General features: G+C 34.6%; 1 protein-coding gene across 2 annotated transcripts in view; it reads right to left on the reverse strand.

The window, feature by feature from the left end:
• LOC121327579 (cilia- and flagella-associated protein 47-like) overlaps positions 1-22,774 on the reverse strand; it is a 135,786-nt gene extending 113,012 nt beyond the window's left edge. Inside the window, exons 1-26 of one of the 2 annotated variants that reach the window (XM_041271684.1) lie at positions 22,552-22,774; positions 21,924-22,078; positions 21,119-21,234; positions 20,788-20,926; positions 20,201-20,426; positions 19,770-19,936; positions 19,280-19,392; positions 17,625-17,860; positions 17,048-17,243; positions 16,713-16,935; positions 16,203-16,355; positions 15,568-15,754; positions 14,770-14,866; positions 14,054-14,270; positions 13,449-13,693; positions 12,336-12,466; positions 11,908-12,030; positions 11,665-11,796; positions 10,992-11,069; positions 10,210-10,354; positions 9,662-9,756; positions 8,898-9,066; positions 6,253-6,353; positions 5,092-5,251; positions 4,283-4,481; positions 1,061-1,270 (exon numbers count right to left, since the gene is read on the reverse strand). In XM_041271684.1, the coding sequence (XP_041127618.1) occupies positions 1,061-1,270; positions 4,283-4,481; positions 5,092-5,251; positions 6,253-6,353; positions 8,898-9,066; positions 9,662-9,756; positions 10,210-10,354; positions 10,992-11,069; positions 11,665-11,796; positions 11,908-12,030; positions 12,336-12,466; positions 13,449-13,693; positions 14,054-14,270; positions 14,770-14,866; positions 15,568-15,754; positions 16,203-16,355; positions 16,713-16,935; positions 17,048-17,243; positions 17,625-17,860; positions 19,280-19,392; positions 19,770-19,936; positions 20,201-20,426; positions 20,788-20,926; positions 21,119-21,234; positions 21,924-22,078; positions 22,552-22,701 (4,163 nt within the window). In that variant the 5' untranslated portion in view covers positions 22,702-22,774. Of the gene's footprint in view, positions 1-1,060; positions 1,271-4,282; positions 4,482-5,091; positions 5,252-6,252; positions 6,354-8,897; positions 9,067-9,661; positions 9,757-10,209; positions 10,355-10,991; positions 11,070-11,664; positions 11,797-11,907; positions 12,031-12,335; positions 12,467-13,448; positions 13,694-14,053; positions 14,271-14,769; positions 14,867-15,567; positions 15,755-16,202; positions 16,356-16,712; positions 16,936-17,047; positions 17,244-17,624; positions 17,861-19,279; positions 19,393-19,769; positions 19,937-20,200; positions 20,427-20,787; positions 20,927-21,118; positions 21,235-21,923; positions 22,079-22,551 lie in introns of those variants that run through there. The other variant, XM_041271683.1, reaches the window with a different exon arrangement.
• Between the last annotated feature and the right edge of the window lie 2,536 nt (positions 22,775-25,310).

Below are 25,310 nucleotides of genomic sequence, written 5' to 3' on the forward strand. Positions count from 1 at the left end.
CACATGTGTAATTCTAAGTTGCTTCTCTTTTACTGCTTACATTTCTGAAATATTCTCATTTGTTTCTCATTTTCTTTCTCATATCATGGTTTTAGGAGCAACATTTGAGGCATTAAAAAGAGTTAAATGAGAAGAAAATTAGATTCTCAAGCATTTCCCAGGGAAATGAAAAGGATGAGATGCACATTTTCTCTCTGGGTATAAACCAATTAAATACAGAGCTTAATAAATATATTACGGTACCTTATATATTCAGTTGTATCAATGGTTTGGTACCACATTATTCCACAAAACATATTTAAATGAAAGTCCTTTAAGAAGTTCATAATAAATGTAATTAGTGTTTTTGCAGTTTTATTGAGACATCAATTCCCTAAAACACATTTTTCTCTGATTTCTGTTTGTTTCGCATATAATAATAATAATAATAATAATAATAATAATAATAATAATAATAATAATAATAATATATTTATTTTTATACAGCACCTTTCATAGTGGACCACCATCACAAAGCACTTTACAGAGGTAGCTTGTGAACTGTGCATTATATGCAGAGTCACTTACAATAGGACATTGATTTAACATCTCATCTGCACGATGGAGTACAAGGAGATTGAATGACTTGCTCAGGATCACACAGTGGCAGAAGTAGGATCCTGTGGTCCCCATGGCCATTTTTTATAAACTAGACAGATTTAGCTACCCTGCCTCAGGCTTGTGTTTACGTTTAACATACCCCAGACACATATCAAGATTGCTGCCTCCCAAACCATTGGTATCAGAGCAAACCACTGCATCACATGGTGGGTGCAGTAAAAAACTAAACCTCTATTTGAAAAGTTGTATTTACTCCTCTGGCACCACAGACTTTAGCTAAGAAGACATTGGGGTAGAAAAACTTCATTAAATGGGCCTTTTGGTGATTATTGTAATTCAAAGTTACAAATTCAAAACACGCAATATGAATGTTCTACAGCCTGGACAATAGAAACCTACTTTTTTCAGTTTGGGGGGGGGATTCCATGCATGACAGTAACATATTTAGAGAGTGCAGTACCTGTTGTTTAACTCATCAGTGAAGATGATATCAAAAGAGAAGGCGACAGGTCTAGAGAACTTAAAGCTGATTTCACAAGTTAGAGGTTTATTCTGTCCTTCAGGCAAGATTGAAATTGTCTGGCCACTTGGGAACTGCAGCGAAAAAGGCTGAGACTTGCTTCCATCGTCTAGCTCTAGTTCTGGAATTTCCGCATGAATTAAGGAATTCCTGACATGTAAAGAAACAAATCAGATGCAAAATAAGTATCATAAATAACCATCTAGCAAAGCAACACTGCACACATTTTAACAAGTATAATCATTGCTAATAACTGAATCAAACAATAAACTCCTTGGAACTATATTTAGACAACACAATATAATACCAATGCTGGACAGGTCTGTTTATTGTTTGTATAACTGTTTAAAAAGGTAAGATACAAAGGTCTGAACTTGTTTACTTTACACCTCATTGATTTTCAATGTGAATATCTAACCATTCTCTTGTATCCTAATCTTAAATGGAATAATAATCATAAAAGGTTATTAACTCAAAAGCAGATATACAGGATTTAACATTACCAAAGCTGAACTAGTCTGTGCTGCATATGCTTTACAAAAATACATTCACATAAATGGAGCAAAAGTCCCATGGGGCTTGCATATTACAATTAGTAGAAACAGTTCAAAGCTTTCATCATTATTTTTAGTTATAATAACATTAATTAATTTTAATGCCAGCCATAGAAAACACAATGATCTCCAATTCCAAATTGGAAACCATGGCAATTCACAGAAGTGTTTATTAAAAAGGCAATTATTTTACCACTTTGACACATCTGAAGTTTCTGCAATAATTACATTTATTTTGCTACCCGCACGCAGTAGACAGAGTTGAGAAACTGCACAATTTACATGTAATGGTCTTAATTCCCCAGATGGGCTTTTCATAATTCCCTGCAACATATGGTGAAAATGTATGCAAGGAATTGAAACCTTGCTTGGTCTTGCCATTTTATTGTGGAGATTCCACCTGTCAGCAGCTGCTTTCCACTAATAAAGCATTAATATTAATATCAATATAATGTTTCAGCATGAAATTCTTTTCACTGCTAAATCGATTTGCATTTTAATGAAACTGCTCAAGTATGCATACAATTAGTAAAGGAATATATTATATTGTGTGTGTGTTATCTAACATTATCTATATTTGTTTCTACTTGGATCAGTATTTACCATGCTTACTATATTCCAACAACAATGTTCCTTTCAACCAAAGTCTCTTTCTGAAAAGACTCCTAAAATCTGAAATCCCAGTTACAGCAAATACAGTTGCACATCTCTAATGGTGATTTCAGAAATCCAGCTTTTAGGAGTCTACAGAAGCTGGACATGTGGTGGAAAAAATGAGGTTTAACATAATGATCTAAAAAGAAACAGCAACAGACATACAAAACACACACAGAATACTACTCCTAAAAAGCTACAGTAATTAAATATAGGAAAATGCAGATGGATAAAAGTATCCTTCTGACCCCTATGTTATTAACATGAAACAGAATAATGCATTGAAAAAAAACTAATCATTACACATTTTACACTTTTCTGATATGTTTTGCAATATAAGTAGTGTTCTGTGTTTGCAGTTTATTCCGAATTTTACCAAAACATTACAGGACCCCCAACATTATAATATCACTGTATCCTAGGATACAGCACACATTTAGATGTCAGAGGATCAAATAACGTTCAAACATGGTTTCCTGTCACTTCACAAATACATTATCACCTGATTATGTTGGCCAATCAAAGTCTGATTATTGTGGCAATTGCTGGGCGTAGTAACTACTAGCTTGATCAAAAACTAAATTGAAATACACATACAATATTTTTTTTGTGGAGAGGAATGGGGAGAAAACATAAATCAGTTTATGAATATTCAAATGAAAACAAATGGTTTCAAAGTATACAAAAAACAAAAATAGCACAAGTGAGTCAGATGAGGCAGAGGACGCATAGCGCTGCAAATACTTCTGCATTGAGGTACATGTTGGCGCGGACAATAAAAGAACATACTGAAAAATAAGTGACACCTTAAACTAAAACAATAAAGTGAACTAAGAAACAAGCAATCCATTCATGCAGCTTTTACATGAGCTTTAATAAAAACAGAGCATAGAATGACTGTTAATGAGTTTGTCAGAGCACTGTGCTTTGCTGGACAACCTCTGTTTACTGCATAAAGGTATGTATTGGTGACTTCATGCTACAGCATCCAATTCAAAACTCTTGTACTCGCTGCCTCAACCTTTCTGCTCCCTCCTACCTTCAGACTATTCTTTCTCCTGACACCCTCTCTCACCCCCTCCGCTCCTCCACCGGCAGATTAGCTTACCCCCTATCGTTCCTATCCATTTATCATACTTACTATGAGCTCTTAATGGAATTTATTCTTATAAGCAAGTATGTTTACTATATGTTTACTGCTCTGTCGAATTCTCTCAAATTTAATTATTTACTGTATTCTTTATTTTACTCTTATTTGATCTTATTATCTACTGATTTTATTATTATTTATAACTGTTCTTCTCTGTCATGTGATATTGTGTAATGTGACATTTTGTAGTGTGATACTTTGTATTGTGATATTTTGTACTGTAAGTCGCCCTGGATAAGGGCGTCTGCTAATAAACGAATAATAATAATACTTTCCATCAGCTAAAATACTGCCTACCGCCGACAAACTTTTATCGTAAATATTTGCAGAAAATGCTTTAGTTAGTAAACTTATGGAATGCATTGATGGAAATGTCCAGTATGATTTTTGACATGTCTCCTAATGGTTTGCACCACCCTGTCAATTCTCTTTTCTTTTTATGATTCCAAGGCGAACAAACCTGACTTGTTTCATGCTGATGTCATGTTCATACCTTCTGTAGATACTATTTCTGTCAGCACAGCGATTGCCCAAACAGTCGCAAAGTACCATATAACTTGGGAAAATGTGGCTTCAACTTTCACTGATTCTGCTTCATCATACATGACAGGGACATTAAACTTAATAAGAAACCTGCTATGCATCATATTCCACATATAAAGTGTGTATAGATTTTTTTTCCCCTGATCTTTACCGATTTTATCCCTATTTTAATATATGTAAAATAAACTCCAAAAAATTCCCAGATTATTTTTTTTAAAAGATAAAAAATAAAAAAATGGAACACTAAATATAAAGTACAACCTTATGTAGTCCTGGGGAATAATAGTTATTGTAGCTCCAGCCTCTGTGTCCAATGGCACTGGGGTTAACACCACATATGGGGGATCAAATGTAACTTTAGGAGTTTTAGCAATGCCGGAAAGAGAGATATGTCTGTAGGGATGGATGTGGTCCTCATTCAGAAACAGAGGGACTTCTGCACTGTATCTTCCTGGGCGGGCTAGAATTACAGAGCAAAAACAAAATTAAAGAACAAGAACTGTCTATCATAATTGCATCTTTTAGATTTAGGCTGTACTGCTGTGATAGGGCAGAGGCCCTGTACTGGGAAAATATTGCTTTAGGTGGCAGCCATCTTCGCTCAAACACTGAGGAGAAGCCTCAGTCAAGATGGCTACCTGTTGCCCAGATGAGATGATTTAGGTTAAATTGGATTGGTGTGGTGTCTTTTTGAAGGCAGGTTGATTGACTGATTGATCGGCTAGGAATGTAGTTCTGGATTGGCCGATCAATCAGTCAATTGGCCACCTGAAAGAGACACCGCACTATAAAAAGAACCAAAAATACTTCAGTTTTGAGGGGCTCGGAGAGGAATCTTTTAGGGACTCCAAAATTTAAAATAATTCAGTGGTTACCTAACATTTGTTTCAAGCAGGAAAGCAGCCTGCCTCGAAAGTCTTACTGCACTCCAGGTTCTTTATTACAGCTGTATTACTCAATACACATATTTAAACAAATATAGTATGAAATGGAGTGCATAATTATTTAAACTCTAAGAAAGCCCTAACATAAAACATGAACTGAACATTTAAAAAAAAAAAAAAACTTACCTGGACAAAAGCAGATACTGACAGGGAAGGTTTGGCCAGGCTCTAGGGTCCCAGATTGCTGATAGACTTTAAAGACACTTTCCTCCGTTACCTTATTCAATTTGCTCAGGTCTAACGTCCATATAATTTCTTGCTGAGAAGTATTTTTCAGTTCCAGTGTCTGCAAACATTTACAAAAAATAATAATAATTATATAAAAATAATTATATACAGTATATAATTCATAAATGTCATACTGTCTCTTTGTGCCATATCTTTGTAGATAGTCTCTGAGGCAACAGCTATAAATAAAAAACCTTAAATTTTTTAGATGAAATAAAATTTGAAGCCATATGATATTTTAAAACATAACTAAATGGCCATAGCTGCAAAATGTACTCTTTATTGTCTGAATTTTGCAACAATTCCTACAGTGCAGCAGTGTCTTCAGTGAAAACTATTTGGATTTGATGATTACTGCTGTATTTTTAAAGAGATCATTTGTAACTACAGAAAGTATTATAATAAAATGTGTGGTTATTGTTAACAAGTGTTATCTTAATGTTTTCTCTGCAGTTGCTGCATCTGTCATGTATTTTTGTTGAAAGTTAAAAATATGCATATATCATTCTGTTATTTACTTGTGTTTTATGATCTGATGGACAGACTCGGATTACTATTTTAAACCTGCTTTTTTTTTTTTGCCCAGGAGACTGACATGTTAGGTAGTGTAACTCAGGATCAGCACTTCCCTCTTACAAATTATGTGGTGTAAGCTCGTGACATTGGTAAATAATTGTTCTGAAACAGCCTTGACTTTGGAGCCTGAAGCACCTAGTAACCAAAAGTAACCAAAAGTAACCAAAGTAACCAAAGATGAACATTCTGAATAGCAGTTAGGAACACAATTGTTTCAGAGGAATATTAAAATATTCTCAACATGACAATGTTCTATGCTAAAAAATGAGTTCAACTGAGCTTCAGAGGCAGTTTGTGTAGACTTATTTGATAGCATACACCACTGACAATATATGATTCTGCCACCGTTGTTACACTAATAAGTGAAATTTGGATAGCTAGATAAATTGTACAGATAGATATATATGTGCACAACATTTTTGTTTTGTGGTATTGCTTTCATTGTGTGGCAGTGGAAGTTGTCAGAGTTTCTAATTTACATACCTGGTGGGTATTTAGGTTTTCAGTCAAAACACCTAGGTTACGCAGTTCTGAATGTATGAATTCCAGCTTTGACTTAGATATTTCAAGTGGGGGTCTCAGAGCTAAAAGAAAAGTAAATGAATTAGGTACTGTACATTAAGTGTTTATTCAATTCAAACTGGGCTGCAATAAAAATTTAGCTCATGAAAATATTAAGCCAAATGCAACAGGGTTATTATCCAGTATATACACTGAACAAAAATATAAACACAACAGGTAAAGTGTTGGTTCCATGTTTCATGAGCTGAAATAAAAGATCACAGAAATTTTCCATACGCATAAAAAGCTTTTTTCTCCAAATTTTGTGTACAAATTTGTCTATATCCCTGTTGGTAAGCATTTTTCCTTTGTCAAGATAATCCATCCACCTGACAGGTGTGGCATATCAAGATTAAACAGCATGATCACTACACAGGTGCACCTTGTGCTTTGGACAATAAAAGGCCATTCTAAAATGTGCAGTTTTGTCACACAACACAATACCACAGATGTCTCAAGTTTTGAGGGATCGTGCAATTGGTAAGCTGACTGCAGGAATGTCCACCAGAGCTGTTGCTAGAGAATTGAATGTTAATTTTTATACCATAAACCGCCTCCAACATAATGTGATGAGATCCTGAGGCCCATCGTCGTGCCATTCATCCGCCGCCATCACCTCATGTTTCAGCATGATAATGCACGGCTCCATGTCACAAGGATCTGTACACAATTCCTGGAAGCTGAAAATTCCCAGTTCTTCCATGGCCTGCACACTCACCAGACACGTCACCCATTGAGCATGTTTGGGATGCTCTGGATCGACGTGTACGACAGCGTGTTCCAGTTCCCGCCAATATCCAGCAACTTCGCACAGCCATTGAAGAGGAGTGGGACAACATTCCACAGTCACAATCAACAGCCTGATCAACTTTACGTGAAGAAGATGTGTCACGCCGCATGAGGCAAATGATGGTCACACCAGATACTGACTGGTTTTCTGATCCACGCCCCTACCTTTTTTTTTTTTTTTTTTAAGGTATCTGTGACCAACAGATGCATGTCTGTATTTCCAGTCATGTGAAATCCATAGATCAGGGCCTAATGAATATATTTCAATTGACTGATTTCCTTATATGAACTCAGTAAAATCTTTGAAATTGTTGCGTGTTGCGTTTATATTTTTGTTCAGTGTAGATTTGTAAAACCAACTCAAAGTGTAACAAAGTATAGTGAAAGCATAATAAAGCATAGGTAAGCCCAGAGAGGTATGATACAATGGTAAAATTGTGGTTTTATGAATAAAAACAAAACATCCCTTTGACAAAGTCTTGTACTGTACATATAATCTTCATATTGCCTTTTTTAAAATCCATTAAACTAATAGTAATGTATATAAAAATAGATTTCAACAGTCTCACAGGTGTCGGTTTCCTCTTGGGGTAAGTGGATCTTGTGACGCTGTAGACAATTACTAAACTATTTATTAACTAGAAAACTATTTAAAAAGGGGGGGAAATCATTGGGGATGTTAACAACAAAGAGTGAGTTGAAGTTTCAGAACTAGGACCTAATGTGTATGAAGCCCTTTTATTTGTACTGTATAATTATCATTATCAAGTGATGGTCAGTTTCCGGTTAATTTATTTTAATGACCCAGCCTGTTTCAGCTATGCACATTCCTAGGCTTCTGTTGTCTGTCTCTGAAGAATTAATCAGCAGGGGAAGAGGGTGGGAATGCATTAAAAAAAAGAAAAGGGGATATTCTCTATGGTCTTTAAGGATATAACCCTTAGGTGCTTACATAAAAAACAGATCTCTTCATGTTTTCACTTCATGCAGCTTTCTTGATAATGATGCAGGTCTTTGGAAACTTTTTTTGACGGTGACCTAATTTTAGTGTTTAGTTGAATAAACTCTCTTTCATATCTTCTATGATTCAGAGAGCTGTGTCAGGTTGAGTTCTGTCAAGTCGTGTTTAAATCATTTGCAAGGAATGATCATATACATATATATATATATATATATATATATATATATATATATATATATATATATACACACACACACACACACACACACACACACACACACACACACACACACACACACACACACACACACACACACACACACACACACACACACACCTTCAACTATGACTTTGATTTCCAAGGTAACAACCCCTAATGATGCAATCATCCTCACTTATATTACCAGATTATTCCTATACAATGCTATATAGCTGACACCTCTGCTGCCAGCCTAGTTCATTTTCCAGATTGTTGAATAAACCAAATAATTTTACTTTTGCTTCTTGCACACAGAAGCAGCACCCCTACCTTATACTATACAGAGAAAATACTGTGAGCAAAAACTTCAGCCTGCTCTACCAAGCAACTTGAAATTGTAGGTTCTGACAGCTGGTGCTACTGTGTAACTCTTAAAAGCTTGTTTGACGTGGTGGGGTGTGATGTATAAGTATGTAAAAGAGAAACACATACTTAAATGTAGTATCTGCAGCATGCTCTGTATGATCAGTGTCCGTTAATGAGATCAACAATGTTGTTTAAACATCACTGGTTTGACAGAAGGTAGAGGGGTCTAGCAGAAAGACTATGGACACGTACCAGTTGCCTGCACTCTGCGTGACGGAGTATCCACAGTCACTATCTGTGGTCGAGGAGTCACGATGTGCTTCTCAGATACAGAAGGCGTTTTTGGTATAGAACTAGGAGGTGGAGATGGAGCTCTTGTGTTGTTAATCCTGACAGGGAGACTAAAGTCATATGCTGCCACCTAGAGGAACAAATGGTTATGAATAAAATTTAAATAAAATACTTTTTTTTTTAAAAACTGTTTTTATGCAGAGGAGAATTCTGCTCTACAAAGTACACTGTTTATTCATAGATGTTTTAAAATCTTAGTATAGCTTTGTTTCTGGGAGAGAGTACAATCTGACCTTTAAAAAGATTGATTTCACAGGCCAGCTCATTAAAAAAGAATGAACAAACCTGCAACAAAGGTTGCTGTGGTACAGAAACATTGACACTGTCTCCAAAATTCTTTGGAGCAACATGCCCAGAAAAAACTTTTAGGAAATGAAACAAAAACACAGGCTGTACAGGCAAAATGGTGCCGCTGCACTCGTATTGAATAATTAACAAAATAAACAGTTTAAACAAAAAAACACACAAAACAAAGAAAAGGGCACTCCATCCGCACACACATATACAATAATAATAATCATAATAACAATACTACTAATAACAAATAATATATACATAATAAAATAGGCACAAGGGGCAGGCTCCCCGACACAATTGGTAAATTAAGAATCTGAATATTCAAAGAGTGTTACAAAGTTTAATTACATAATGTTTGAAAAACTTACCTCTGTTGGAGTAAATAATAAAAAGCATTCCAGAACTTCTCTCCTATCCATATCCACAGAATATATATGGGGGTCTTCGTGGTCCAGATTGATTGCTACAAAACACTTCAGTTAACACACATTTCAGCAAACTCATGGATTGTCTCAGCTTATCAAGTTTCAAGGATAGCAGTTATTAACTACAGTAGATGCCCTCTAAAGCTAACAGGACTTCAGAATCTTGAAACTCACTTTAAACAGTGCCTTAAATTTCAAAGCATCGTGCAGCATATCAGCACAAGCCAAAAACACCTTTTACAAAATTCTTCATCCAGGAAAAAAACATTTGCTCAGTCTATAACAGCATCAACATCCTCTGCAGCAGAGAGTACTTAGTAATGTAATAATGGTACTGTAATGCCTCAGACAGTAATGCTTAATAAGATACTTTACAGTATTTGTATTCCTGTAGTAAATTAAGGTAGTAAACAGTAACATGCCAACATAGTCACATGTTATTCCAAAAGCAAGAATTCTAATAAAAAAAAAAAACTTTATTAAATCTTTACCCGAATGTTTTTGAAACCGTAGAGAAAAGTCTTTGTATTCCGACAAATCAAACTCCACTCTAGCCTGTACTGCACCTTTGTTCTGAAGAGTGAATGAAATCGCTTGGGTAGAGCCAGTATATACGCCATAGAATTTAAAGCATTTCTGAAATATTAAGAATGGTTTACATCAAATAACAGACAGCAACATCATCAACATCCAATGTTTTATAAATGTGCAGGATAACAGTGCCTTAGAATTGAGTACAGATCAGCAACTATATAGGCTGCAGCACTATATGAACTAGGGATGCCTGGTATACAGCCTTGAAAGTCAAATCAATGAAGCTTCTCCCAAAGATAAAATCTCGATATACTCGTTTTTTGGATTGTCTATTAAATCTGCCAGGTTGCTTGCAAATCTAGTCACCAAGATACAAATAATAATAATCATTCAGCTTGAGGACATGTTTTTCAAAAAATATGCGGGTGAAAGTAATTTTCGACAATACTGCCTCTAAATCAAAGGTTTCCATAGAAAAAATGACTTCAGCAATATAACAAGGTCCTTCAATACCAAAGAAAATGAGTTATTTCAGCGAATTGCTTTTGATGCGCTTCACACGTCTATTTTTTGTTTTGTTTTGTTTCTATTATACAAATAAAAACTGACCTATTAAAAGAATAATGAAACCTTTTCAGCATTCTTTTTTGGCTTATTCGATGTTTAAGTGTTCACTGGGAAGTGTTAAGGTAATTTTAAAATGTTTTCAAAAGAAGTTACATATCTTCAAAATACTAACCACACTCATTTCAACTTGAGGCACTTCCACAGAGCCACCAATCCGCAGCTCCAAAGTTTTCGTATTCCGAATTGCAACCTAAAAATGGCACAATACAAACTCTCATCATCAGTTCAAATTATCCATTTGATTTAATAAGCCAATTTAGTGAACAAAATATTTTACTAACATTACAAAATCTAATAACGATTGTACTGTGCAAAACACAAAACTATCCTTACAAATTGACTATCAAGGGCAATCACATCAATGAAAAAAACTAATATTAGGGAAAATTCACTTGACAGCAACTTTTTTTTAAATACAGTATCAGGATTACTGATGAATGATCACCTTTGAGGCCAAGAGACTTACTGACTTATTTAAACTAGTTTCAGGTAATATTGCATCTTAACACTATAACTGACAGCCCTCGAAACTGAACCAACAGCAGGTGCTTGGCTGCTATTATTATGTGATCCAACAATTGCTGTTTTGTGAATATGTACTGTAGCAAAGCTGTGGTAATATTGTCCTCCCCTTTATTTTCCTCAAGAGGAGTGCTCTGTGCACTGCTCATCAGTTTTTAAAGATACCAGCATCTTGTATTTTATGCCTTTACTTTTATGCATACAGTTTAGATTAATAATTATACTGGGAGAAAATCGAACGATAACTAAATATTTTCACACACCTCTACTCTGGTATCAAATTTCATAGCTACATTTGGACTGAAGAGTATTTGAAGTTCAGTGTACCCTCCCACTGGAACTACACCCTCAGCAGGTATGACAGTCATTCCAGGGAGTGGGTAAACATCACAGACCTTAAAGAAATCAAAAGTCAAATTTACCAAGAAAGACAAACAATTAATACAAGGATTGTTCATATATATGAGAAAGTCTGAAATGTGTGAAAAGCATGTTTGTTGACCAACCTGAAAGTATGCATGGTTTTGTCCTGTGTTTCGAAGAATGGCTGTCTTTACGGTTGTAAAATTCAAAGCAACGGCACCAAATACTATGTGCTGTTCAGCAAACTGAGCATGTGTAGGGCCAAGCTAATAGCAATAAAAAACAGAAGTAATCCGTAAAATAATGCACGCAACCTTATGGCTGAAGAACAGTAATGTTTTTAAATTATGAACACACTGAACACATGAAATATTAAACATTGTAATCACCTGAGAAAACTTTCATAGCATACTGTACGTTATTTTTATGCAATCGTCGTGTACTAAGGTTACAATACGTTTTGTATACAGTCTATAGTCATTTCATGGTCTTTTTCACACAAAATTGAGTGATTTTCTTGTGTTTTACTTAACCTGCACCAAATCAAGACATTTGCAACCTGAAGAAGTACCTTAGCAGTGCATTTTAGCCTGGCTGTGTTTCCCTGATGGACACACAGATCAAATTCCCCTTCCTCTGGAGCATAGAAGGATGGGTGCCATACCACTTCACACTCCAGTTCTTTGTGGGCTTCCACAGTTCCTGTGCAAACAGAAGCATTACTTATCACTTTTGACATGCAAGACTGTGGTAGGACCAAGAGCAGCGAGAAGTCTTAAATGACACGCCGTGCTCAAGAGCCCAACAATCTTTTCTGTTCTACAAATTTGATATTTTTCTATTTTCTTTGTTGAGTTTGATAATAACACTACTACTAATAATAATAATAACAACAATACTACTACTACTACTAGTACTACTAGTACTACTACTAATAATAATAATAATAATAATAATAATAATAATAATAATAATAATAATAATAATAATAATAATAATAATGTCAGTGATGGATGCATTAGTTTTTATTTATACCTAAAAGGCCATTACACCTGACTGCTCACTAAACTAGGGGCTAGACAAGGGAAAGCTCTAGTCTAAAGCAGGTGACAGTACATGCTTTGCCCCCTTTACTTTGTGGTTCCAAGTGCTGTCCAATTGTTAGCCTATGGGGAAACAGTACAGACTAGCTATAGACATAGATGTGTAAGTCTAGCAGGTAAAGTCAAAGTTTTGTACATATCTGTATTATTTTTGTCAATTAAGTCGTTCATTTTCTTTCAATATTTGATAAATACAATATTCAAACCTTTCTAGTCACCACACTCATATACCTTTTCCAGTATTTCTACATTAACTATTTGCATTATATATAATCCAATCAACCAGAATGCCAAAAAGATGCAAGGTCAGTTTATATAATTGCCAAAACATAGTGTTATTGTACATAGACACCCTGAAAGTAAAATGAAATCTCAATTGAATATATCTGTGTTAGACCAAAATATTAAAGAAACATAAAACCTGTCTACTTTCATTGAAATTACCCCAACAGACTGTATTTATGAGTGGGTTTATACATAGATTTCAATATATGTTCAGAATGAGCACACAAGAATCATATATGGCATGTTTTGTATTATTATTATTTTATGAATGCCACACTGTTTATCTCATTGTTTACCTGTCGCAGGTCGGATGGAGAAAGCTATGCCTCTTTCTGTGATGATGGGTTTCCAGGTGAACTCAGCAGAGTGGTTTCTAGGATTGCGCAGTGCAACCGTTGATCTAAATCCAGACTCAGTCAAGGAACTAAAGGTGGGTGTCAGAACTAGTTCTTGGGTGCATAGCTCCAAAGCAACTGGGACCACTGTCCCAAGTACTAGAACATGCCCACAGTGCTTCTTGTTTATAGAGTAAGTGATCGACCTGCGAGTTGATTAAAATTGTTAACAATTTGTTAGAAACACGTTAACAAAATGAAAGATATCAGTATCGTCATTAAATATATTATCCACATGGGCATTTGAAATTGCCTTAACTTCTCATTACACATACTGGTATTTGTTGTACTGTACCTTTTGAAGACTTTTGATGAAATCCAAGTGGCTATTAGTATTGTTTAATTTCAATTGCAAATGCCTAGCTTACTATAAAATGTATTTTTATAAAAAGGAATCTGGTTATTAATGAAAGACCAATGTGCAGGGCTCTCAAGATTATGACCTAGCAGAGACACGATGCCTGTCTATATAGTGTTCACCTTCCAAACTCCCAGCAAGCACTTACTTTTGGAATTTTCCCAATGTGTTTGTCTCAAACAAGAGGGCTACGAAAGCTCTGGACATAGGTGGTACAACATGTGACAAAGGGCTAGTCTGCTGCAGCTCCTGGCAATCAATGTCAATCTGCATCCAAATATGCACTGGTAAGTTGTTAACAATGTTCAGATGTCTCATAGAGACAGAATGCACACAAACTTCACCAAAGTTCACAGTAGAAGGTCCTAGAGTCCAAAAATAAAAATAAATAAATAAAATCGGTTCAGAACATACAAAACATAAAAAAGTGTCAAAGTTATCTGTAGACAGTTGGCTGGTATAATAATATTCTATAATTAAAGTGTTACAAGAAACACTTTTACAAGAAATACATTACATTTGTCTTATCATTTGTTGTCTGTAACTTTCGCCAGAAATATTATTAACATTGCAGCGTATTAAGTTCAAGCTCCCTCCTGCAACAATGCTGGTGCTAACTGAAATGAGTGGCGGATTGTGGGAACAGAAAACCAGCAACAAGCATTATAGTTCCCTTGTTTGCAATTGTATTAAGAACACAAAACATGCACTGTATGCACAGCACACACATTAATGACTAACTTATTGAAAATAGTATATATTACCAGTAATAAAATATGTATGTTTATCATAAAACTAAACATATACCTAATAACATGTAAATGAACTTTCATTCTCTTATAGACTATACATGTTTTCCCTTACCTATGATAACTTGGTGAAGTTGCTGTGCCGTCAAGGTTATGTTACAGTCTTCTTTTTCTTCAGGGGTTGATGGCACAACATTAAGCCCATCTGTTACCTATTAGAAAACAGAAATGTAAAAATACATGTTCAAACAAGCCAGTCTGTCAGTAAAACAATCTGTATTATTTTCAAGAGGAAAGGTATTGTTATGTCATATTTGTAGTGCAGTACATAATACCATAGTAATTGAAAACATGTGAATGTAGCACAGTAGAGGGCTATAGTTTTGCTTGGGGTGTATCCACACATACTATGACTTATCTAGCTGGATTAGTAGAGTGCTGCATTTTATTACAAGCACAGAACAAGCCATTCAATAAACTGACGTACCTATAATGATGAAATAAACAAACTGACCACAGAGGGCTCTGTTGAAGACATGTGCACATCACACAGTCAATTAACTACTAGCAGAAAGTAAGCTGTGGGTTTGAGTTCTCAGCTCATTCTTTAAGCAATAAATCACTTTGTGATGTTAACACTCAATGTTAACCATGTAGTACAAGCTTCAGTGGCCTTTTTTGCCCCACTGTATTCACAATGACCTGTGCTGTACCGTTACCAAAATTCAGCACACAAAGTTGGGTAGGTAAGTCTTTATGCTAGCCTTGTAATAGGGTAATGTTCCCTGAAACCCCCCCCAAAAAATTAATCCTAACTTTTACTTACTCTAACAGTTTTCTTTTTTACTTGTATTTACATTTAAACATGTTAATTGTGTAAGTTTAGTTTGGTTTTATTTTCTCTCTAACTTACTGGTCTGGTTGTCGATCTGGTTTCTATTTCAGCCAATGCACGTGTGGTAAGGAGTTGACTTTTCCTTTGTAAAGGCTGTTTCTCATTTTGCTCTACCTCAATGTCACTGATTGAAAGCCTTTGTGGATGCAACCCTGCTGCTGGTTTGATACCAATGTCTACTTTATCTTTGACATCCGACAAATGTCTGCAGAAAAAACAAGATAATATTTACAATAAATTCAACATATAACAGCATCCATAAAAAAGTAAATGACCTCAATCCATTGCATGTACGAATTATCTGAGAACTGCTGAAATTATTATGATGTTTTGTTTACACTAACTTTTAATGTGTCTATATATGCTATTCGTGTGACCTCCTTACGGCAGTTTTATCTCATTATTACATTGACTTTTATTTGTATCTTATTTCTCTGGCTGCTCAAGCGTATGGAGTTTAAAAATAACATTTCTGTTAATGATCAAATCTTTCACAATGTAAATAACAATAAGACATTATAAACCAAAAATTGATTAGATCTTTTTTCTTATAATAAATGTACTGAATATACTCAAACATGTTTATTTTTTTATATAAAAAAGTCCAAATAAATAGTGCAAAATGTATGATGTAGATAACTGTTATGTTTTACCTCTCTTTCTCCTTCTGAATACGCTGTTTCCTTAAAGTTTGAATGAACTGAAAGTAATAATCTTTATGTGCTTTTATCTGTTTTTCTTCTTCTTCTGTATAGGCGAAATCAGGGTCCACATAATTGTATCTCTCAGCTTTTGTAAAAATAGTTCTAAATAAAATCAAAAACAAATTAAATATTATTCCGATATAGACAAGTTGTAGCGTTTTGCTGGAACATATTTATCAATGTATTACTGTGAAAATCAAAAAGTGCATAAAAACAGCAATTTTCTAATGTAAACATCTTGGACATGTAAGTTTTACTATATGATACAGTATGTCTGTGTAGAGTGGCTGGGTGTCTAAGGTAGTCAGAAGGCAGATAAGGAAACTCAGGACTTACGGATGGCAGGTTTATTTTATAAATGAAAAGAAACAACAAAAACACAGCTCAACAAGCCAAAATAAAAAGGTTAAAATGAAATCACTTAAATTAAAATCTACTGTATCCTCTACACAGATTTACCTGTACTGTTCATTCCTCAAGGCAGGTCTTATGCTGGCATAGCGGTCATTGGGAAATGCCACCAGTGTGTTTTTGTCAAGGCTCCTGCTTCTCTTATGGGTGTGGATTCCTGTTTTAGCAGCACTCAGCACTGCCATGCGGGCTGAGCTACTGTATTTCCTCAAATTGTCAGTTTTCACCTCAACAAACTGTCCTGTTTCATTGGAAATTGATGGTGTTATACCTTAACATGGAGCACAAAAAATGAATATAAGCATCACAGTGTTTAGTGGAATTTACATTATTTAAGTTTTTTGTTTTGTTTTGTTGCCTAGAAAATAATGGAAGTGACTTACCAGGATTAAACTTTGGTTCGATATTTTTGGTTATAGCTTTGCACACACCAGTAAAGTAGAGACTAATCTGATGGAAAGGCCTTGTCTTCAGCTGAACTGAACAACTGTCCTGCACTGCTTCCTGGCCAAACACATCTATAAGCTGGTTTACTTTAAAAGAACCAACTTGATGTGGAGCAAAAGACAGCATGACATCCTAAAAAATGAAAACAATTGATATTGGATCCTAGGACAGTATATATAATATATATATATAATATATATATGGTATATAATATATATATATAATATATATATCATTATATATATATGCTATTAAAACACAGAACATCATTAGCCAAACCTATGCTACCAGAAAACACAAGAAGGGCTGGTTGGGGAAGAAGGTCTGTTATATCTATCCTATTATCCAAAAGAAAAGGTTTAGGAAAATTCTAATGGTAATAAATGAGACTGCATATGTAGTAAGAACACTAAGATGGTCAAAAATAAAATATTAAAGCGCTGGGGCTCCCACATAAAGTCACATTTCTTTTTTTTTTTTTAAGAAAGAAAAGAAAAAAAGGTATTTTATTACCTGCTGCTGCCCAGGGTTTATTTTCCCTTTAGAAGGTGACATGTTAAAATTAGCAGTTTTGCGGAAACCGAAGACCACAGGAAGCAACAGAGAGTTGTTTTGCAGCATACAAAGGATGTCGACACGTTCCCCCATGCTGCATTCCTTAAAACTGAAGCGTGGTCCTGGATTGATAGTTAAATTAACTGGAAGACCTGTGCCTGTTAGTGCTAACTCAACACAGTTTTGTTTCTTATCTAAATGTGGAAAATCAAAAAAGAAATTAGGATTATTTGGGGGTTAATTCTCAAAAGCTTTTTGCAAGCACAAATTTGTTAACTTCATTGTGTTTTTACTGTCTGAAAAAGTCATTCTAATTATGATTTGTAAAAGAGCTTTTGAGAATATGGCCTATTGTGTTACAATACAGATCAAACATTTTGCAGGCATGAAGTACATTGTTACTGGCCTAAAGCAATTTTCTTATTCAGCAAAACAAATGAAGCCATTATTTTTAGTAGATGTTACCAAAATATGCCAACTTGAATGATATTGGGATCAGATGTTCTTCCCAGGGCGTGACAAAAGGTATAGAGAAATCCACAATATCTCAGACTTAGCAATCATGCATGCTTTTCTCAAAACCAACTAAACAACTGTATTTTAGTGTTATATAAATTGAACAAATGTATTAAACAAAACACAGTGACAGCATATTATCCCAAGCCACCAAAGACTGGAAATGCAGTGCATATATAAAGATAATATTTACTATTGATGGGCACCAATATCGATATTCAGTAATCTCCATATCGCTATATTGTGGGATTAAAAAATAATAATTCACGTACACTGACATTTTATAATTTGCTAATACTGCTAAAAATACAAATGCTGTATAATCAAGCTTATTTTTTATTAAGATACAACAAGCCATATGCATACCAATCACTGTCAGTCTTGTAGGCTAACACCATCACAATAAAGTATTATTTTACCATGTTATTTGACTGATTGGCGTTTAGGTACCAAACGCTACTTGCATGCTGCATTATTTTGAGATGTGCAGACGCGTCAGCAGTTCATTGCATTTTGTACTTTTAAAACATCAAAACATGTCTCAAAATAATGCAAAATTCAAAATGATACCGTATTTAATGCTTTTAGCAGTCAGCATTTATACACAGATTAGCTGAAGATTCAATTACTTCTGGATTGGCTACAAAATAACAACTCCGAAGTCTGAGAGCAGTGAAATATAGAAATAATGTTTTGAGGTGGCTGATGATGGAATAGTAAAACAGTATAACAAGACCTTGTTTTTCTCCATGGATATTGTGAAGCAAAGCACCACTAAGTTAAAGTAAGTTATTGCTTTTCATATGGAAATATCTGTTAACGTCTATATATCTATATACTGTATGTTTGACATTGCAATTGTGTTATTATATTTTTCCGTGTTTTGGAAGACTTCAATATTATCCATATTGATATACAATTTTCATATCGTTGCCCACCACTATTATTTACCTGGACAGAGGACTGCAGTAGAGAACGAGTACGGTATATGCAGTATGCTGTCCTCCACTGGACACAGTTGAAAATATTATTGACATTTACGTAAAACTAATAAATAAATATCAGTTTGTTTTTTGTTTTTTTCTAAAATTGATTACCTTTAGTGAGAAGGTTTTTATTATTTTGATCCTGAATGAAGCTGTCTTTACTGCCAACAATTTCAAATTTCATGAAAAGAGTATAATCCTTTTTTGCAGGCTCGCCAACATCGCTGGAACAAATCAAAATACATTGATAAAATAACAACAACAAAAACAGAACCAATAGAACTCTACCATAAAAATATACAGTATACTGATTTTGTAACAGTGGATGTAGAAAAATTGTTCCCTTGTTTTCCCAGCACTGTCCAACTTTTCTGGATACAAGAGCCATACTGATGAGCAGTGGAATCTTTAAAAGTCACACTATTCATTAAAAAAAAAAAAAAAAAAAAAAAAAAAAACATTGCAACTTTAAAAACATTTTACAATTGGTTACAACAGTTACAAAATACTGCAATTTAAACATTGGTATAAAAAAGATTACTTATAATTAATTGTTTTCTCGTTTTTATTTTGAAGAAGAAAAACAACACATAATTTGTACCTGTTGAATAATGGACTGAAGCAAAGGGAGACAGCTGCCTTTTCATATGGACCAAGTGTTCCCTCACTAGGAAGACATGATACCAATCCTGAAATATCATCTTGCACTCGGTTTCTCAGTTCCATTTCCAGTAATGCTGCATCAGTAGTCATTTCCAAGTCTGTACCCTGGTTTAAAAAAAAAAGTAAAACAATATTATATACTATTAGCTCACATTCAATTAACGAAATATAACAAAATACACTGCAGAATGACAATGTATAACCAGATGCATGGCAACTGAAGTCACAATGCATTCAACATATCTGTCTTCTCTTCTGCTCTTCCAAGCTAGTAATACTGTATAAAACCTAATGTGGTTGTATAGATACACATCTACAATCTGCTGCATTGTCACAGTATACAGCATTCGACAGCCAAACACTACTTACCACTTCTGCTCCAACCGCATCATCCTGAAGCACAGCCACCCAGTTGATGGTTACAGGACTGTTGTTGTATAGAATACCCTGTTCCACTTTGGATGTTCCAAAGTAGGCAGGCCCAAAATGCACACACTCCAGCTTCTGATTTGATGTGTCTAAAAGTTCAATAACTTGCTCTACAACTTCTGCTTTTATGTTTAAAGTTGCATCTACAGAGTCTTGCAGTTTCACTCTGGTAAAAATAAATGGGAATCATAACAACTAGAAACTACAGTACTTATCACAATGCAGTCATGATATATAAACTATGCTTAGCCAAAATTGTGTTTTTTTTTTTTTTTCTTCACAAACAAAAGGCAATTTTAATAGTGGTTTTGGTTTTAAATTAATTTAAAGACACTTTTAGATGTTGACACATCTTTAAAGGCTACAAAGAATCTCTTGGGTTTATTTTATATGCAGAATGTATTTTACAATATAAACATATGGTTTCAAATGAATTACCACTACAAACTGTATTAACTAAATGGTGTTGTTATGAGAGACATATCCAAATAACAATAAATAATCCAGCATTGTCACTTAGTACTCACATTGCTACTTCGTTGATGGTCCTTGATCTGTTAGTACACAGCTCAACTTTAATTAGCTGCATTGTTTTTGGCTCCACTATTCCACTGGTAGGAACAATGGTGATAGGCAAATTTCCTTGGTACTTTATTTTGAAAGCACCTATACAATTATAAAAAGAAAAATACACATTACTTTCAATTTTTCAAACCAACTATGACCCAAGATGCTCTTATATAGAACAATTATTATAATTGAAAACTAAAAATACAAGTATAATGTGATAGCACAGTGAGGAGGAAATGTTATATTATATATGAAGATACAGAAATATAATGCATTTAATTAATTTACCTGGAGCAGATCCATGGTTAACAATTCCTATTTCCTTACTGAGGACCGTACTGTTTGCCACCACCTTTCCAAAATCAACTTCTGATTCAATGTCAAGATAACAGGATGAAGAAAACCTACAAAAAATATTTTATTATCTGTGGCATTTCTTTAAATATAGTTAAAACTTGAAACCAATATTGGTGGTCTGGAATTTATTCACCATATTAAAAAAAAAAATGTCAAAAACCTAAACTTTATCATATTTATATTTTCGATTAAGCAAATGAATACACACATTATTTACCATGAAATACTTATCTCAGTTCTCAACTCTCTACAAATAGAAATAATAGAAACAGACTACACATAAATTGTTCAGAGACCTTTCTACAAAATACAGCATGGGGTCATTGATTTGGCACTTAAGCTTTAAAACCCCCTGTCACACTGAATTGTGTATTTGGAGGGCTTAACTTGCTAAAAGAAGAGACAAACAAACTGGAATGTGTGTATCCTGTCAGATAAAGTAAAATCATAAACTGCTGAAGTGCTTCATCCACTCACACTTCACACAAAAACTAGCACAGGATCTTGAAAGATATACTGTAGCGCTCTAGATATGTTTTACATTGAGCAATTATTAACCAAATTATTATTTTTTTTATACAACTATGTGCACCTAAAACTGACTTCAAGCTGAGATCTGTAAATGTTGAAAAGGAGTTCGTTACTGTGTTTTTTGTTGTTTTTGTTGTTCGTTGTCGTCCCCCCCCCCCCCCCCCCCCCCCCCCCCCCCCCCATCCCATTCAAACTAATTACATACGCTAAAAGAGGGATCTCCATTACGACTTCATCAACTAAGAGGATTAATCTGTCTCTGAAATTCTCATCATTTTTTGGCATATATTCCACAGTTGCAAACACTTGTAGTCCAGGAGCAATGGGTTTATCTGGATTCACTACAGTCAACTTGAAGTTCTGTTGAGGCAGATAATATAGGAATTAATGCATATTAAATGTTTTAATACAGACACACTGGTCTCTATGACTTTTACATTTGTGTTACACAAAAATTCCTTCCAACAAATTTCATTTTACATTTTACAGAATTAATAGGTTTTCCACTTTTATGCTATAGTAGTTATTACTATTGTAAAGAAACCAGAGTTGTAATGTCCACAGCGTACACCAGATTGCATCTTAAAATACAAATTTAACAAGAATCAGGAGTATTATCATGGATATTATAAGAGTTACAGTGTATGTTAAAAAAAAAAAAAAAAAAAAAAAAAACATAGGACATGGGCAAAATATAAAAAGTATCGGCATGAATATTTCAACGGTCATACCTCTGTAACCAATGGTCGACTAAACTCGTAATAATTACCTAGTAAATCACAGTATACATCTAATGTATAGTTTTACTTTTAACTTTTACAGTAGTAACCTACCTTTGACACGGCCCCCTTAATTTGTATCCTTTTGCTTGTCTTGCTGGTATTTTTTACACATACTGTTGCTTTGTAACTTTCGCCTGCTTTGACGTCCAAAAACTCCAAAAAAGGTGGAGAAATCCTTACACCCCACACATCGTCTTCCATTATAAAAATGTGTACGTTTTAGAAGGTAAACAAAATATATATTTTTATATAGTGTTGTCTTTGGGAAATACAGTTTCCCCACTGATAAGGAACACCTCTGTTTCCAAGAGCTAGTTTGCAGCGTGGTGCGTTGCCAGGCAACAGTGCACAGGGATCGGAAGTTAAATAAATAAATAAATACATAAAAGCAAAGCTTTTGTTTTCGATTGGTTTAGAGTAGAACTTTTCGACACATACGCACAAAACATTAAATTTTATAACCACTGCATTTATTCCAGCCATATTTTAACTTTGACGAATGCAGCGATACCAAACAGCAGTACTACCAAATTAAAAACAATACACTCACTTAACCTGAGTTTGCCATTGAATGGACTCTGTGCTATACAGCTCCAAACAGATCCACAGTTTTATTGTATTGGGACTATCAGCAGTCTCCCTCTACAGTATATTAAAGTCAATGATCCCCATCTGGTTGAAAAAAGAAGGGTAGTGCCCAAGATGATTTGAATATCGGTACCGTATCTTTCTGATTCGTAATAGAGTTTGGTGAATGCAGATGGACTAGCGATCTGCTATGTGATGAAGTACAGTACACAGCAGATTGAACTGCCTGATAATGTTTTTTCAATAGAATCTATAGATTATAACAAAAATGCTGTTCCTATTAAGTAAATATACATAAATGAATATAGGAATGATGGTTTATTTAACTCTATCTGCAAAGACTTTTAACTGAATTGATAGACAGACACATAACATAACTGAGACTCAATATATTTATGGTTTATTGCTTTTAGGATAAAATACTAGACATATTTTTTGGGGGGGGGGGGGGGGGTTGTTTGGGGGTGGAGTGTGGGATACCAATTGATTTTCTCAAGTTTACACACCTGAATTTAGTGAACCCTATAAACCCCCATAATTTGCATATGTCCTGCTTGTAGTTCCAGACTTGTGACTGTAACTGGCAAGCAGTAATCACTGTACCTTAGCTTAATACTGTACACAGTGGTGGGGGAAATAGCATTCCAAACAAATCAAACAATGCTGTGCAAGTGAATTTTGTGAAACATGAATATGAATGCCTGTTGCATCATTCAGGTTACAAATAAAGAATATCCCCTCAAGAAAAAGATATCCTCAGGAGGTTGTCAGCGAAATTTTTAATTCAGGGGTTCAGATATCCCTAGACCTCACCCTGTGTTTACTTAATTCACAAGTTCCTGAACACAAATTTAGATGAAGTTTACTACTGGAAGCTAAAGTGACTATTGAGTGTCTGTAAGTCATATTTTCCACAATTGTACTTTCAATTAAGCATATATAAACTAAGCATATATGTGTTTTGAGAGACTGACAAAACTGATTCTACCACCCAGACCTGATTTCCCATAAATATCTAGAGAAAATTGTACATGAAGTACACAACAACTTCATTTTGCAACAGGATATCCTGTGTTTGTAGAACTGTTTATAGCACAGAAGAAATAGTATATTCAGCTGATTGTTCTATTCTGTTGAACAGCATAAAAATTCCATATTTTGATTCCACTATTTAAAACTAAAATACAGGTATGAGAACCAAAACAAATTAAAAACCACTGCATAGTGTACTTGCTTAACTGTTACCATGCAACAGATTCAGGTTGAGAAGGTGTCTGGGCTCAGTGATTCACGAATTAAGTAAGCCACGGTCTTGTATAGTCAGTGTAGCCTCATCAACACAGGTTCACACAGTAAATAACTTTATTGGTTTGCTTGTTTTTAAACATTATTTCAGTTGTTTCCCCATGATGTGCTACTACAGGTAAGATTTGGTGAATGTAGACTGTGTATGTGTGGGTGGCGGAGATATGTACTCCGAGCGCATTCCAGAACGGGTTGTCAGCATTTCCGATAGTTCAAGGAACTAATCATGTTCTATTTTTCCATATATTGACTAAGAAATCAGAGGTAGCCCTCTGACCCTCATATTCTAAAAGCATTTCTTGTATTTACTACATCCACTATGAAAGGCGCTATATAAAATAATGATTGATTGATTGATTGATTGATGCATAGCGTGTCAAAAACCCTGTGCCATACAGTAGATACAGTGTTTCTGTGTAATGAAATGGTTCTTATGTAAAGATAAACTAACAGCACTTATGCAAAATACATGTGTTATAAATTAATTTGTGTAATGGCATTATGGCAATATAGTCATAATTACAAAATCTACCTGCATTTGACACCAATGAATAAAAAGTGGCCACCCAGTTCAAACAGTTACTGTTTTAGAAATACACTATAAAAGCCCCTGAAAAGTAATCGAGTTCTTACTAGACGTTACATTACTAGAGCATACAAATCTATAGTTGAACCGTTTTGAAAAGTAATCGAGTTCTTACTAGACGTTACATTAGTAGAGCATACAAATCTATAGTTGAACCGTTTAACTGTGTAACCATTTTACTAGAAACGACCTCACGATACCAACCTTGTCTTCTTAACAAGCCTAAAACAATCTTATTAGAAATGACCTTGCTAACATGTTCTTTCTCTTGCCAACATCCCAAATTCTTCCTACCAAGGAGTTTTGACGGGTTTGTGTTTACATCGCCATT

This window comes from Polyodon spathula, chromosome 15 (assembly GCF_017654505.1).
Source record: "Polyodon spathula isolate WHYD16114869_AA chromosome 15, ASM1765450v1, whole genome shotgun sequence".
NCBI lineage: Eukaryota > Metazoa > Chordata > Actinopteri > Acipenseriformes > Polyodontidae > Polyodon > Polyodon spathula.